Raw genomic sequence first — 16,320 nt, 5'->3', positions numbered from 1 at the left:
TGAGAGTCGCAGGGAGCGGGTCTCCGGGAAGCAAAGGAGGCAGCTAAATGGGGCTCGGGAGCTAAAACCTGGAGGAAGTGGGGAGTCGCCCGTAAGGGATGTCAGGGCGTGGCGCGACGGGACTCGGAAGAAGAAACTCTGAGATGGAGATGGTCACACAGAGACACACGGAAGTCCCCATGCACACGCACGAGCGCGCACAGGCACACGCACCCGCGCACAAACGCATCCCCGGTGCACACACGCCCGCTGCACACGCCGAGGCCCCAGCCTTCCGGGCGAAGGAAGGGACAGCAGAGCCTAACGGCCGCCGGGACCGGAGGCCCCTCCCCGCCGCGCCCCTACTCGGGCTTGCGCAACAGGCGGCGGCTCCGGCGGGCGCCCGCCGCGCGCTGCCCCAGCACGGCCAGTGGCGCCCAAGGGAGCGGGAGGAGCGCCCGCGAGGAGGGAGCGGCGAGGGGTGTGTCCCCGCTGCGAGCCGGGCCCGGGAGGGCGGGGGCGGGGCGAGGCACGGGGGGCGGGGCCACAGCGCCTATAAAGTCGCCCTCCTCCGGGGCATAAACAAACCTCCCCTGGCTCCCAGCTCGGGCTCGGGAGCGCACGCCTCTCTTCGCCGCTCTCCTTGCTCCCTCTGGGCGCCGCCAACCTAGCTCCGGCTCTTTTTGCTTTTCTCTCTCAACCTCAGGTAAGCCTGACGCCCTCTTCCCGCCGGGCGGGGAAGGATCGGTCGCCCGTGGGTGCTGCTGCAGCTCCTGGACCGCCCTTTGTGGCCCCGCGGAGCTGCAAGTGCTCGGCTTCCCCGTGGCGCGAGGGCGAGAGCGAGCAGGGGCTTAGGGGGCGCGGGCACTGCCGGAGTGAGGGGTTTCGATTCGGCTACAAGAGGAAAAAAAGGTCCACGTTCACCTCTCCCCTAGCTGAGGAAGTGGGATCCTGGGGGTCGGGGTCGGGGGTGGAGAGGCTCGGGGCACACCTTGACCGCGCTCCCGGGGCCCTCCCAGATCACAGCTGGCGCCGCGGGCCGGGGGGCGAGCTGGAGCTGGGAGCAGGGGGAGGGACCAAGAGTGCGTGTGTCGGGGGCGGGGTGGCGTTTGTCCCTGCAGTGGGGTGTCTGGGGAAGGAGGGGTTGAGTGCGCGTGTGTAGAAAGGCGGTGGGTAGGGGTGAGCGGCGATGGGGATGAGGCGGGAGAAGGGGGCGTGGGTGTGCCTGCTTCCCAGACTGTGCCCAGAGTCAGGGTGCGTCCGAGGGGCGGGGGCCCATTCAGCCTGGAAGCAGGGGTGGGGCGCGCTTGTGTGTGTGCGTGGTGGGGTGGGTCCGAGGTGTGTCACAGCGCGTGTGACACGCGCGGGAGCGAGGGTGGCAGGGTGCGGCCCCCAAGGTGGCCTGGGGTGGGCACTGTGGCGTCGCGGAAGAGGTGGCCTGGGCCGGAGGGGGCTTCGAGTGGCGTCACTTTCGCCTCCGCCCAGCCTCCCCCGCTTCGCCTCTCTCTCCCCTGCGTCCCGGGCCCGCCTCTCCTGCCCTGCAGGAGGAGAGCCGCTGGAGTTGCTCGGACGTTCCTGGGCCATCCGCCGCGGTCTCTGGTTCAGCCGTGGGCAGGGCGTGTGGTGCAAAGCGGTGCGCTCCGGGGCAAACGCGCGGTCACCGCTTGGGTCACGTTAGTGGCTGACGCTGGGATTTAGTGGCTCTTTTCCTTACCCCTCCCCCCCACCCCAGCCCACCAGTCCCACTCGCCCGTCTGTCGCCTCTGCTGTCAGACGTCCCTGTGGGTCTGGGGCAGCACCGATTTGTGGCTTGGAAGGGGGAGGTGCCTGGCAGCTGGTGGGGGAGGGAAATCTGGTGGCGGAGGGCCCGGTTGTCTTGTGCCCGAGACCAACTCTTCTTCGCAGATGTCCTGGGCGCTTCAGTTTGAAGTTTGTTTGGTTCCTTTGAGTTACTGGGAAAGATTGAAGATTCGAAGAGTTCAGCCAGTGGCCACGCAGGAGGGCTTTAGCCTCCTCCTGATGGCCATTAGCCATACTTCACCTTCTCCTAAAGAACAAAATAAACACAAACCGTGTTCTTGCTATGAAAAATGCAGTTTCAAGGCAAACCTTCCAGCACAGCCTCCTCCTTTATAGAAATTCTGGAATCGTTACTGAGTTTCACAAACGTGAACTGAAATAAGCAAGGTACAGAGAGTGCCGGCCCCGGCCCCTGCCTTCAAGGGGCTCACCGAGCAGGGGAGGAATGCAGGTGCGGGTGCAGCCCCCAGCCCTCTGTGGTGGTAACTGCTGGAATGGAGCGGCACAGGGTGGGAGTCAGGGGAGGAGGGGAGGTAGAGGTGGTCTGGAAGTGCTGGGAAACCTCCAAAGGGACAGTGCTCTGGTGTAAGGATCGAAGCCTGGGATGTCCCTTCGTAGCTTTGTGGGACCTTGTCTCTCATTAGAGAGTGAGAAGGAAGGTGTTGCCTGCCTCGCCCCATCACTTGGCACCTGGCCCAGGGCCAGGTCCTTGGGCAGGGATCAAATACAGACGCTGAATGAATTGAATGGCTCCTTCCCTTGTGCCCCACTCCCCGATGATCCCGCAGGTAGCCAGCATCCCGAGGAGGCAGTAGACCTTTCGGTGGTAGCGTGTGCCTGGGCTTTCCAAGGAGACCTTGGAGCAGCTCTTGGGGTCTCCTCTCCTGAGAATCAAATCCAGGATTACTATCCATTGGTTTGATAATTTGGACTGGAATTGAAAACTCATACAACTTACTGGTCCAACTTCTACCCATTTTACAGATGTAAACTGAGACAGGGAACGACTTACCAAGGATGAGCCGAAACTGGGAATCGGCTCTCCATGACCCTTTCCAGGGGTCTCCTGGCTGGGATTGAAGGTGGTGAAAGGGGGTCTCAGTCTTGAGAGATTTATTTTCTTCTGTCAGAGGGGCAAAAATAAATTGGATCTTCACTGAGTTTCTGGTGAGGAAACTTTCCAGACAGAATGTGGGTGGTTGATTGATTTTCAGTGTGAATTGTGTGTTCTTGAGAGATTAGCAGACTCAGTCTAGTGAGAAAGGGCTGCAGCCCCGCTAAGCGGTGGTTGATGGGATTTGGGCTGCCTCCTCCAGCTTGGACCCCAGATCTAAACAGAGCTGGACCCCCCTTTCCCTCCCCTCAGTGCATTGAAATCTGGCCTGGGCTGCCTCAGCAAGGAAGGGGAAGAAAGATCGCATTGTGTGTTTCTGATGGCCTGAAGCTGCAGTTCTTCCTTGGGACCCAACTCCAGAGAATCCCATCCAAGGCGTGACTCAGAAGGCCCTGTGCTTCAGAAAGGAAGCCAAGGTGATGACTCAGCATCTGAGATTCTAGCAAGGAGGGGGCCTGACTCAGGCGGAGGGGGCCGGGGAGGGACAAGACCTCTGTCTCTTCAGATCAGTGGCTGTATCCTCGCATCCCCTCTCATCTTTGCAAGAGCTCTGCTTGGGCTGTCTTGGCTCCATTGAATGGATGAGAAAACCAAGGCCAAGAATGTTGAAGGGACTTGCTTGTGGGCCATGTGACTGAACGTGGGAGAGCCAGACTTAGAACCCAGGGAGTCAGACTTGAAAGCCTTTGTTCTTTTTCATGATAGCGTGTTGGGGTGATTGCATAAGGGCTTGAATGAAAAGTACAGAGAGGCAATCAGGAGCTCTGGGCCTCAGTTTCCTCCCCTGAAAAATGGGAATAACAGACAGCACTGTCTCAGTGGGACGTGTAAGTATTAATTGAGTTAATCCGTGGAAGGAACTGAGAACAGTACTCGCCTGTGAGGACACCGTGAGGGACTTTGCTGTCAATCAGTTCCACAAATGACAAGGCATTTCCTTGGCAATCAGCGGCAGGAACCTTTGTTCTAAACTTACCCAGACCAGTGGGAGCACCTGCAATGCTGGACTCGTGTCTTGCTTCTTGAAGTTTTTCCAAAAAGCTAGGCTTGGGCTTCCCTGGCGGCGCAGTGGTTAAGAATCCGCCTGCCAATGCAGGCGACACGGGTTCAAGCTCTGGTCCAGGAAGATCCCACATGCCGCGGAGCAACTAAGCCCGTGCGCCACAACTACTGAGCCTGAGCTCTGGAGCCCGCGAGCCACAACTACTGAGCCCGCGTGCCACAACTACTGAAGCCTGCGTGCCTAGAGCCCATGCTCCACAACAAGAGAAGCCACTGCAGTGAGAAGCCCGCGCACCGCAACAGAGAGTGACCACTGCTCGTTGCAGCTAGAGAAAGCCCGCACACAGCAACAAAGACCCAACGCAGCCAAAAATAAATAAATAAAATAAATACACTTATTTAAAAAAAAAAAGCTAGGCTTATGCTGAATGCATAAAAAGGTAATGGGAACCTGGTCTGAAATGCAGATTTCCAGGCCTTGTAGGTCTGGGATATGCCAGGAATCTGCATTGTTTCAAAGCTCCCTGGGCTGGGCTGGGGGTAGGGTGTACTGAAGGCGGCCAGAGTTGAGGATACCTGCTCCAGAATAATGGGTAGGGGGAGAGGAAAAGAAAGGGGTGGCCACATTTCTCATGCCTCCAGGGTCTGGGGACACAGTACTCAGTACGTAGCTCTTATCTGGCTAACGTGACTTGTGATTTCAGGGCATCGCCTGGTTCAGTTGAGATAGGAGACATCCTTGCCATTTCTCAGGTCAGAAAACTGAGGCTTGCGCAGGTCACTTGCTTGTCCAGAATCAAGTGATGGGGTTCTGTTCCACGTGAGCCGCCCTGGACCTTTCCCCGCCCACAGCCTTCTGGACCTGTCTTTAGAACTTGAACTTTGTTTCTTGGATTCATTTCGGGCAGCCCTTCCTGCCTCCCTGATCTCAGTCTGGTTCCAGCCCTGCCCTTCTGCTTGCTCTCTCTTTATGTTTGGAGACAGAGACAGGCGGCTTCGCCATTTCTGCTGCAGAAGCTGAGGAGGTTAAATTCCCTGGACACTCACTTGGCCCCCTGCTGTGCCAGCCCAGGCTTGTTGGAGCAGGGTGGGCGGGGGGGTGGGGGACTCTTATCAGGTGTGCATGGAGCCCAGCTCTCCAGGGTGGGCGCCTTGTGAGAAGAGACCTGGGTAATCCTGGGAATCTGACTTGGCACCACAGGACAGACCAGATTACAGAATTCGGGTCCACACAGAGGTCTCTCTTTGACCCAACCTTTGACTCCATTTACTGAAGACCTGCCAACCCCTGCTCACCCGGGCTCCATCTCCAGGCGTTTCCATTCCGGCAGGGCTGTCCCTCCACCAGGTGGTAGGAAATGGGGCTCGTTAGCAGTCTGGGGGCCTTATCTTTTATAGATTTTTTTTCCTCCTTAAACCTGTGGAAACCTCTGTACGTATAAATTTTACGCCCATGTGCAGCTCTGCTTAAAGAGGTGGATGGGGACCGGGGTTCCATCCTGTTCCCCCATCTTGACCCCCGACTCCACCCTGTTGGCTTTGAGAAGGTTCTGGGCAGCCCTCTCTGAATGTGGGTGTGAGAGGCATTCTTACGAGGCAGGTAATTCTGAGGACTGTCTTAGCTGGAAGCCTTCACCTCCTTTCCCCTCTCCTTATTAATCATTGAACTTGTCTCTTTTCTCCAGAAAGCCCTCCCTGGCCTTCCCCTCCGGGAAGGCAGGCTGGGTTAGGTACCCTTCTTGGATCATTCTGGGCTGTCTCCTCATTCACCCTTTTCCCCGTAGACCTGAGAGCCTGGCACTTAGTAGGCGCTCAATTAACGTTGGTCCAAAGGGAACCTCCACTTATTAAGGAAATAACTTGGGCCCTCTTGTGTAGGAAAGGTCGGAAGGCCATCCAGAGGGTAGAAGCAGCAAGACCGTCTCGGGGAAGGATCCCGTCAGCGTGGCACTCATCCCATCTCGGGGACAAAGGGTTTTGTAGGAAGAAACTACATCCACATCCAATGCGAACACTGGCTTCGTCTGTGTGCTTTCCACAAATTATCCCACAGACCATCCAGTGCCGCCTATGCTTGTCCCGCAGATTCTCAGAAAAATCCTCTGACCCCCCCAGCATCCTCCTGTGGACTTCCATCATTCTGCTCGTCCTTGCAGACGGTCTGATCTTCTCTCTGCCAAACACGTAGCTGGGCTGCCAAAACTCCGCTGAGAACCTACAGGAAGATCCTGGGTGGTGTTGCAGGGAAGGGGGTGGGCGAGGACCAAGTGCTGGCCCCTCCCTCTTCCTGCTATTGTGTCCCAGACACACTCCCTGACCTTCTTGCTGGTTCTGTGCTCTGGCCGAAGACAGACAAGTTCCGTTTCAGCTCTAGACTCGTACCTGGGGAATGTGTGCAGCTGGGTGTCTTCTCTTTAGCGATTCCTTTTTCTTTTTTTTTTTTTTCATTCTTTCAATATCAGTCAGTTCCTTGAATGCTGCCGAGGTTCAACCTCCATGCAGAGCAGCAGGGGCCTCGAGGAATTCTGATCGTCTGATCTACTTTTCCGCAATTGTGTTGTCACTGTTTTATTGACTTTTGAAAGCCCTATTTTTGACTTCCCTTCCCCTCAACTGGGGAACTTTCTTGAAGGTCCAGTGAGTCCAGCCATATTTTTTCCTAGGTTTATTACTTAAGAAAAACATTGAGAGTTAAGGCCACCAAGTTCCTCACCCTCCCCAGAGCCTTGGGTTTCGAAAGGTCCAGAAAACATCAAGAGAACCCACCAACTGCCTGGTAGCTTGGCATCAAAATCTCTTTGGCAAAGAAAGGACCAAAGAACGCATTCACAGCAAGGCAGAAAGAGGCAAGGCATACCCCAAGGCTACTTTTCTTGAACAGACAGGGGTCTGTTCTCTGGAACCTTCCGGGGTCCCTGTATTCGGGGAAGATGTTGTGGCGACAGCAGCACCCATTGATCCCCCCGCCCCCCTTTTAAATTCTGTTCTATAAAGAGCCCAGTGTGCTGGAAAAAACACCGCTTTCATGTGGCTTGGAAACCAGGCGTGTTCTGGAGCAGACAAGATCTGGACCACTGGCTGACCGTCACAATCAATGCAAACTTAGCAACAATCGCTCCTGGGCCCTCTCTCTCTGCTTCACTGAAGGACTCCAGGAGGCTGTGGTCTGCCTGCGCCTGCCCTGCACACCTGCGCCCACGTCGAAGGATGGAGTCTAGGCCTTAAGGGAGTCACATGGGCCTTGGCGTTTGAGCCTCAGGTGACCCATCTGTAAGCTGGGATGATCAGATCCACATTCTTCCAGGGACCTCCTTGAGGAACAGATAGAACAATGCAGTGAACCCTTTTTCAAAGTATTGGATTTGCCATGTCAGGAAGGCACTCTGGGGAAAAGCTAAACACAGAAGTCCTTCTGGGTATTGTGAAGGGAGAACAGAAAAGTCTAAGATGTGGGCTGGGCCTCTCGTGGTGGCTCTGGGGGGCTGCCCATGGTAGAGGGAGAAACACATGACTCCCCCAGCTGATCCACACAGGGGAAGCCTCCTGGGCACACATATTGCCCATCCTCAGCACATCCTCACCCTGGGGCTGGGTGCACGGTAGGTATGTCTATTTAGAGCAAGCTGGTGTCGTGGTCAACTGTCCCCTTTAAGGTTGCTTTAAGCTGTGTCATCTTGATGCTTGGCGACTTGGGGTACATTTCATAATCTCTCTGTGCCTCCATTTCCCTGTCAGATTGTTCACGAGAAGGTCCACCTTCTAGGGTTGCTGGAAAGCTCAAAGGAGGGACAGAGTTTGGAGCCCAGGAGGTGCATAGAAGTTCTTGCTGCTGCGATCCTGCTGTGCGCGTGCAGGGTTTTGGCCACTCCTGCTGAGATGGGCGCATCTTGGGGCTCCCAGAGCACATCCTGGATGTTTGTCTGCTGGACACCCCCGCCCTGCCTCGGGGGAGTTCTAGGGGCCCAGCAGAGCTTGCAGATAGGTCCCCCTGTGTGGCTTGCTAGAAGAGTGCCAGAGCTGGAGGGAGACCCTGTTTAATGGACAGGGAGGGGTCGAGGCTGGGAGGAGAGGTTCTTCCAGTTTCCCAGGGCAGATGGATCCAGGCAGAGCCAAGCTGCATGGGGCCCTGGTAGGACCCCAGGGTGCACGGCCCCTTTGTCTGCGTGCAGCACCCTCCCCTAGGCTCCCATCCATCCTGAGCTTTGGGGACCAGGTGCTGTCCATAGAACACCCGCCACGTATTTAGTAGATGGGAAGCCAAGGCCCAGGGAGGGCATGAATGACTTGGGGAAAGTCATGTGGCGGGGTTTCCATGCCCCGACTCCTAAGCGGTGTTCCTGCTGCTCTACCAGGGTGTTTGAGAATCCCAGGCTCTGTGTCCCCTCGCTCTCCCAGTGACTGGTTAACAGCTCTCACGTGACCTCATTGCCTGAAATGCCTCTGCCCGCTGCCTTCCCAGTCCCCGAGGTCACCTATGTCCCTCCTCTGGACAAATCTCAGTCTTGGCTTCCCTGGAACCCGTGAAGTCCAGCTAATTGCTGACTGACTCCTGGGTCTGTTGAACTGGAAAGGTATTTGCCCGCACCCCTTGGGCCTTTGTTACTCATTGACCTGTGTGATGGTGCATTGGGTCTGATTGCTGGAAACCCATGTGGCACCTGCTGAAGCTCTTCTCTGTGTCCCCTGCTTGCTGGGCCACTCGGGGACTAAGAATGTATAAAACATAGACTTGTGTCCCCACAGATGTCCGCGGTCTCTGAGGCAACCAGAAAAGTGCACTGATTAATTAAGCAGCTATTTGCCACATTCTGTGTGCCATAGTTTCATTTAAGCCCTGCTGCTACTCACTGGGAACAGGAGTTGTTATGCCCATTTTATAGATGAGCAGACTGAGGCTCAGAGTTGAGATCACAGAGCCACTCAGTGGTGATGCCCAGGTCTGACCCTCAAGTCTCCTCGCCTAGCTCCTGGCTACCTTTCACTTCTGCGATGTTGGTTTTCTCAGAATTCCTTCTGGGCAAGTAGGTGGGAAAGGAAAATGTGGTATAAACCAGTCTGGCAGCTGGCCTTGTGACCTGGAGCCCCGTTTTGGGCACGGAGTGGGGTTTTAGCAGAAGGAGGCCTGTCCCAACCTCATTTCCTGTCTGGAGCCGCTTCCTTCTGTGCTGAGACACAGTTGGCAGGTACGGCCCCATCCCCATGCTGCAGGGTGGCTGGGAGTCGGACTCCTGGGCTCCCACCCCTGTGCCCTGCGCGGCCTGGCCCTGTCACCCCCTGTCCATTGCATGATTGCCTCAGCCCTTTTCAGCCCGACGCTGCGCTGGGACTTTTCAGGAGGCCGTGGAGAAGGGCAGGGACGGGTGTCCAACGCTCGGCCTCAAGTGCAGGGAGAGAGCTTGCTGAGCCAAGTTGGGCCTCAGGTCGGCTGCGGGGAGTGACCCTGGTGTGACCCTCCGAGTGGCACCTGGTGGGGGCGGGGGCACCAGCCAGAGCACCCAAATCAGGTCCCCTCCCATCGGTCCCTGACTTGTCACATAGAGTTGTCAACGGAGCTATCAGGGGTCCTTTCTCTCTCTGCTCAGTGCCTGTCGCATGAGAACCTACTGTACGGGAAAGCCACCTCCGAGTAAATCGCCGTACAGTCCACGCTTGTTGGAACTCAGATGGTCTTTGAGGGCTAGTCTTGCCGGGGGGCGGTGGCAGATGATAGGAAGGGGGGGCCCGAGGGGCTGCTGGGAGATGTCCCTGGCTTCACCCAAAGCACGTCAGCTTTCTTCTTAAAGACAATCAATTTTTATGTACTGAACTTCCTTGTAAGGTTTCCTTTAGGCAAACAGCTTCTGAACCAAAAGTTTGCGAAGTTTTTGGATTGAGGCGACAGAGACAGGGTGAGGGCTGTGGCCCCAAGTGGCCTAAGTCGGCAGAGCCGGGTGCCAAGCAGGCTGTCTTCTTGCTACTCCAGTAGCGCAGGGAGGGCGGTGGGGGGCGTGGGGAGGGGGAAGGTTCGAGGTGCACCTTCTGCAGCCCATTTGGGCGGCCTTGGTTATTGCGGGCAGTGGCCTAGATGGAGGTCCCGGCCAACTCTTCCTGTTGGGACATTTGCAGTTACGGCTATCAGCTACAGGCTGCCCCGGGCCTGCAGGCACCCCCCTGCCCCGGACAAGGAGAACTGGAGCGTCCCTCTGCTTTATCTGGTCTCCCTGCAGACCTCGGCATCCTGGGGACCTCACTAGCTGCTTCTTGGTCTAGGCCAGGGTGTCTCAGCCTCTTCCCTACTGGGACCAGATAATTCTGCTGCGGGAGCATCTTGTGCGCTGTGGGATGATTAACAGCTGCCCTGGCCTCCACCCACTAGATGCCAGTAGCATCGCCCAGTCACGATGATCAAGAATGTCTCCATAAAAAAAAAAAAAAAGAATGTCTCCAGACAGCGCCAACTGGAGGGGGGGAAGAATCACCCTCGTTTAGACAAACACCGGGAGAGCTCTCCGTGGGCTCCGCCCTGAGCCTCCCCAAGGCCCTGAGCACATGGAGGGCGGGGCTCCGGGAGCCGCCCTCACCCAACCCGCCCAAAGCAGCGATTCTCAAATGCTGATGTTCACGGGATTCGTGCCAGTTTTCAACCCACTGTCTCTTGGGGTCTGGGAAGCTGGGTTGTCGGAAGGAAAAGAAGGTGTGGAGTAAAGAGATGTCTCTGGGAGCATGTGTGGGAAGCCAGGAAGGTTGGACTTGAACTATTTCTTGTTCTGAAAGAGGATGAGGGGGCAGGTAGAGGCCAACAGTCTAGTGGGATCATGGCACCTGGCAGCCAAGGAGACCTGAGCACACCGGGCTGAACTGCCGTCTGGGATGAGCCCTTATAAATGTAGACCTGTTTTCACAGTGTTTCACTCTTGTGGTCTGGTGATCACGTAAGAGTGAATTTACGTACAAACATTGCTCTGAAGCTGCACGAAAGCCGTTCATCTGTCTATTCAACAAGCGAGTTGAGGCCTGACTTTGCACCTGGCTGTGATGCTAGGAGCTACAGGTAGGGAAGGGAAGGGGCCGGGTAGGCTACCTGTCCTAAGGAACTCGCACAGGGGGCTGAAGGAGGCCTGCCCGGGCCCGCGCAGGGGGTAGCGGGAGACCCCGACTTCATCCCTGGCTTCTGAAGGAGCCCCTGTGAAATGTAAAGTCCTTTCCCTCTGAGCACGAACGGTGGCGTTGCCAGAGCCCCGGGCTTCTGGAAGTCTCCCTGCGCTGTGTAGGCGAGGTGTCCCACGGCCAGGGTCTCGGGACCACGAACACGCTGAGTTAGCAAGGCCGACAGACCTTGGCTTTTCATGCCTCCTGCTTCCAAGCTGGCAGCTGCCCAGCAATGTTCACAAATATAAAACCGACTTTGTTTTCAGAATGTTCTGGAGCCTGGACTCCAAAGGCTGCATAAAAGCATTCTTGTGGGGCTGGTTATCTGCTGGGGAAAATCGTGCCGGGGCCCCAGACCCGAGCGTCCCAGGGGATCTGCCCACGGAATGCCATGTACGGCGGCGCAGGGCTGGGGGCCGGGTGGCCCCTGCTCTGTCGCCCGCTGACCTCTGAGAGGTGTGTCACAGAGAGGACTCTTCTGGGTTCGGGGAGCTGGATCTTCAGAGGAGCCCCGGGCTGGAAGTTCAGAGACTTGCATTCTCTCTCTGGCTGTTAACGTCTGCGGGGAGCTTGGGGCGAGGTCCCCATCCCGGAAAGGAGCAGCGTGAGGGCCGAGGTCAGGCGGCTTTTCACCAAGTATCCGACGCGGAAGGTCTGGGTCTGTGACCTGAGGGTCCCTGGCCTCCTCCTGTCACTTACTTCTTCACCCTGTCTCGTCGGCCTCTGCCTGCAGCACGGAACCCTCATTCTGGACTCTCTGTGCCTCACCCCGGTACTGGTGGGCGCTTCGTTCTCCCAGTTTGACTATTCATCCGTAACAAGAAACTTTTATGCCACCAGGTCCTTGATTAGGCACCCAGGTGTGCGCTCAGTAACTGTCACCGCCCAAGCCTCGCTCCCCAGGGAGTCAATTATGGTGGCATTTCCGCCGCCCGAGCTCTGCTCAGCTTAGCTCTTTGGGTTCTTCTGCACTTGCCTGGGCATCAGAGCCAAGGAGGGCCTCTTCTGCCGCACCCCGATCTCTGCCCCCACCCCGGCCCTCCTCACCCCTGCTCTCCCACTCCTGCTCTGGCTCATGCAGTGCTTTTTGCCTCGAAAGTCCTTTTTCTTTCAAAATCCTCCTGAGTGGTCAGTGTCAGACCCCTTGGCGTGAGGTGTTCCCTGCCCCCTGCCCCTCTTCCCCCCAGCATGGAGCAGAGTGCCCTGGACAGAGCTGGACACGGGGGCGTCTGCGTGGCCGCCCCTCTGTTGGGGCCCCTCTCGTTTGAGGAGGAAGAAGGAGGAAGCTAGTGCCACGCCTGCCTGTGGCGGGCCTCCGCGACCTTCTGCCCCCTTTCGGTCGTCAAGCTGGGGCTGCCTGACTTTGGGCTCGGCGATGTGGGTCTCCTTCTAAAATGCAGGGAGAAACGTCCTCGGTGTGGTGGGTGGTCTTGGACTGGGTGTGAGGGCCTGGTTTTGAGTGTAGATGCGTCCGTAAGCCTCAGTTTCCCATCCCAGGAAATCTACTCCCCTGGGTCCCCAAGAGTGGGACGGGATGGGGCGGTGGGTAGGACGTAGGAGCTGCTGGGCTGTGCAAGTGAAGGCTTGCTCCCTGGCCTCAGATTTGCTCCTTTCTGAAAACATGTCCCAGCAGGAAGCGCTAACCTCCTGGTCTCTGTCCCTTTGTAGGCAGGTGACAGCAGGGACATGTCTCGGGAGCTGCAGGACGTGGACCTCGCTGAGGTGAAGCCTTTGGTGGAGAAAGGAGAGGTGAGTGGAGATGCCCCTGGCTAACCCCATCCCGTGCCCACTCATACACAGGCATACGTGTGTGCACAATGGGAACACGCATGCGTGTACACTGCCACGTGTGTATACATGCACACACACGCACATGCCCACTGCTTCCTGGTTTCCACAGGTCACCTTGTTCAGGGATGCAAAGGGACAAGAAGTACCAGTTCAGGTCCCAGCTTGGCTCCCGAGTGCTAAGGCACTGTGGCCAGGCCTCTCACCCACCGCTGGCTTTTCTGCCCTCTCCTCACTGATCTCATTTGTGAAGTAAGGACATTGAACCAGAGTTGTCACCTCCACCTCTGGCATCCTGTGGTTCTAAAACCTGCAGCATGAAGCCGGTTGTCCATCGACTCTGTCTGCCCCATAGCTTAGAGGTTAAGGCCACATACACTGGGACCAGACTCTCTATGTTCAGATCCTGCCTGTGACACCCTGCAGCTTTGTGACCACCGGCAAATCCTTCAACCTCTTTGTGCTCCAGGCCCCCAACTTTAAAAAACAGTGACGCTAGGACTTATGTCATGGGGCCAGGGTGAGGATAGAGTGAGTTAATTCATGTGGAGCCGTTAGAACCCTGTCCGCCCTGAAGGGGACCAGCTTTGCTCATGAGCTCTTGTTGCTACAATTATTACCATCTTTTTGGGCAAACCTTTCAGGTCGACAAGGCCTCCCTGTTGGAAACAGAAGCCCCTGCCCTACAGCCCAGCCTGGCATGATCCATCCTGGACCGGCTGTGGATGGATGTGAAAAGGCTTTTCATTTACATAGTTGACGCTGTATTTTTAAACTATGTTCGTGTCCCAGTTCTCACGGAGCCTCACAACGGCCGGTGATGAGACACCTTTTTTTAAAATGTAAAGCTCAGGTTCAAAAGTGCAGTTACTCTAAGGTCAACTCAATGCTTTTGAAAGTAATAATTAGCATGCATGAGCCATGTCCTGGGTGCCTGTCTCTGGGCCAGTCACACTTCATGGGTTTTCTCCTGCTAAACGGAAGGATAAGGCTGTGGTTGATTAGAAACTGGGTTCATTGATTGCTCCCATTTTACAGAAGAGGAAGCTGAGTCTCCAGGAGGTTAATTTGTCCTCTTGGGTCGGTCACATGGTTACAAAATGTGGGGCTTGGAGCCAAGCTCAGGCCAGCTGCCACTGGAACGGGCTTATGACTCTGCTAGTGGTTGCTCTGTTTTAGCTCCATTCGTTCATGGACTTTTCATTATGAAAGTGGGAGGCAACTTTCTATTTCCCATTATATAGATGAGGAAACTGGTCTTGTTGGGAAGGGAAGTGCCCAAGTTCATTTGGATATAGGTGACACAGCTAGTATTAGAAGCCAGGCCAGGCGAAGCTGCAGAATGCTTGAGATCATTCCCACGCTAGGGGTCTGCAAACATCTGCTATAAAGGGCCAGATGGTAATATCTTAGGCTTTGAGGACCACATGGTCTCTGTTGTAACTACTCAGTTTTATAGTTACGGCATGAAAGCAGCCCTAGACAATATGTAAGCAAATGGGCTTGCTGTGTTCCAATAAAACTTTATTTACAAAACAAAAGGTGGAGGAATGGGGAGGGGGCTGTAGTTTGCCAACTATAATACTATTCACTATTCATGCTGCAAATCCATTTCCTCTTCTGTCTGAATCTTTGACACAGTATTGAAAAGCAAACAAACATACAAGAAAAAAAAAAAACCCTAGGTGATACAAATACATATCAACATATTCTTATCCCTTTTGAAAAACCATATGAAATAGTATACCATGCTTTGCTTTATTTATTTAACCACTTACGATGGAGACCTTTCCAACGTCAGTCCATAGAGCACTTGCTTCTCTGTTTCCAGTGTCACAATGTTCCACCACATTTATTTGACCAGTGCCCTGTATGTGGACACTTGGGTCCACATTGCCATTACCAACAGTGCTGCAGGATGTTCATACACTCGTTGGATCTTACATGTACGTCATTTCATACACATGCAGGTGCAGCTCTAAGGTAAACTCCCCAAGTGGCATCGCTGAGTACAAGGGTAAATGCATTTTTAAACACAGCATTTATATATTTTAGGCAGCACAGTGCTACCCTTGGAAAATTTTACTTCTCAAACAAACGTCTAAAAGATTATCAACTCCAGGTTACATGTCAGCCTGTCTCTAAGTAGATATTCACTCTTTCTTTCAAGGTTTAGATGGAAGTAAACCTTCCAATTCCTTAGATTGACTCAGCAAAGCGTTTTTAATTAGGTTTGCTGTTGGGAAGTTCTTCCTGATGTCTGTCCTCAATCTCGATGACCTCTGCACTCTTGTTAACATATTGAAGGTTAGAGTTGTTCAGAATAGCTTTTCTACTCCCTCCTAGCAACACACACACACACACACACACACACACACACACACACACACACGAAGTATTTTTGGCCACATTTGCTTCCACCTGAATTTATCAAACTCCCTAATGTTCTTAACCCCAGCCCCAGGGGGTGTGAAGCTATTTTAATCTCTCTCAGCAGGCGGCTGTTACAATCTTATCTTCCAACCCCTGGCTGTCCCAAGGGGTCCTCCTTCCCCTTCCGTCACCTCTTTTGCCTTTTGCCTTTTGCTCTGCTGAGCTGTTTTCTTTCATGGTGGGTAGTGGTGGGTCTAGCTGGGCCTCCGCTTTCAGGGGGTGTTTGAACTCCATCTCTGAGCTGAGAGGAAAGCATGCCAGTAACATCTCTTGGAAACTTTGGCCCAGGGTGGCTCCAACTTCAACTCTGAGCTGTACTTTCACTGCTACCCAGGGGACAAGGGCCCCTTTCCTGTCTTCCTGGGCTTGGCCTGCCAGTGTCAGCTCTGGTGAAAGATGGAATTTGGGCTGGACACTCAGAATTGTTGGATTGAGGGAAATGCTCTGTTCTCCTCTTCCACCCATGAGAGATTGGACTTTAATCTAGATGATAGGCTGTCGTGGAAGAAATTTAAAGGCAGTAACATGGTCAGGTTTGAGCTTTAAAAGTATAGCACATAGGTGGAGACAGAGAGATCAATTAATAGGCAATTACAGTCCTGTATCTCTCAAGCTTGTGGTCAGCTTAGACCTTCAGATCTTTTTTCACTAAGGCTGCAGTCAAAAAGGAATCCATCTACTGTGTCTACTTTTCTGCTGGACTGCTATTCTTTGAGATGAAAAGTCTCTCTCTGTAAGGCATTAGAGAGGCCCCACAGAGGACATAGGGTAGATATAACAGACTCAGGGCATGGAGAGGTCCGTGTGTTCTGACATTATTTCTCTGCTCTGGGAAACTGATGAAACTGACCATGTCTCTTGTCTTTCCACAGACCATCACTGGCCTCCTGCAAGAGTTTGATGTTCAGGCAAGTAGAAGACGTGCCTTCCCTTCCCCCTTTCCTACTCTGTCTTCTCTCTTTTCCTCTTTCTTCCTTTGGTTAGATCAGTGTTCAGATGTTAGGGGTAAGGGGAGAGAAGGAAGTGGCCTCAGCTGATTCCCCACACTCAGCTTCTCTCCCCAGAGAGAAGCGCGT

General features: G+C 54.7%; 1 protein-coding gene across 1 annotated transcript in view; it reads left to right on the top strand.

Moving 5' to 3' along the window:
- Positions 1-584: 584 nt before the first annotated feature.
- The window catches only part of NDRG1 (N-myc downstream regulated 1), a 54,300-nt gene continuing 38,564 nt past the window's right edge, over positions 585-16,320 (top strand). The window contains exons 1-3 of the mRNA XM_082858613.1: positions 585-685; positions 12,692-12,772; positions 16,117-16,152. Coding sequence (XP_082714739.1) covers positions 12,710-12,772; positions 16,117-16,152 — 99 coding nt within the window. The 5' untranslated portion in view covers positions 585-685; positions 12,692-12,709. The remainder of the gene's footprint in view (positions 686-12,691; positions 12,773-16,116; positions 16,153-16,320) is intronic.

This window comes from Leucopleurus acutus (genome assembly GCF_964270905.1).
Source record: "Leucopleurus acutus genome assembly, chromosome: 17".
NCBI lineage: Eukaryota > Metazoa > Chordata > Mammalia > Artiodactyla > Delphinidae > Leucopleurus > Leucopleurus acutus.
Note: the sequence above shows the minus strand (reverse complement) of the source record. Positions and strands in the feature narration are given on the sequence as shown.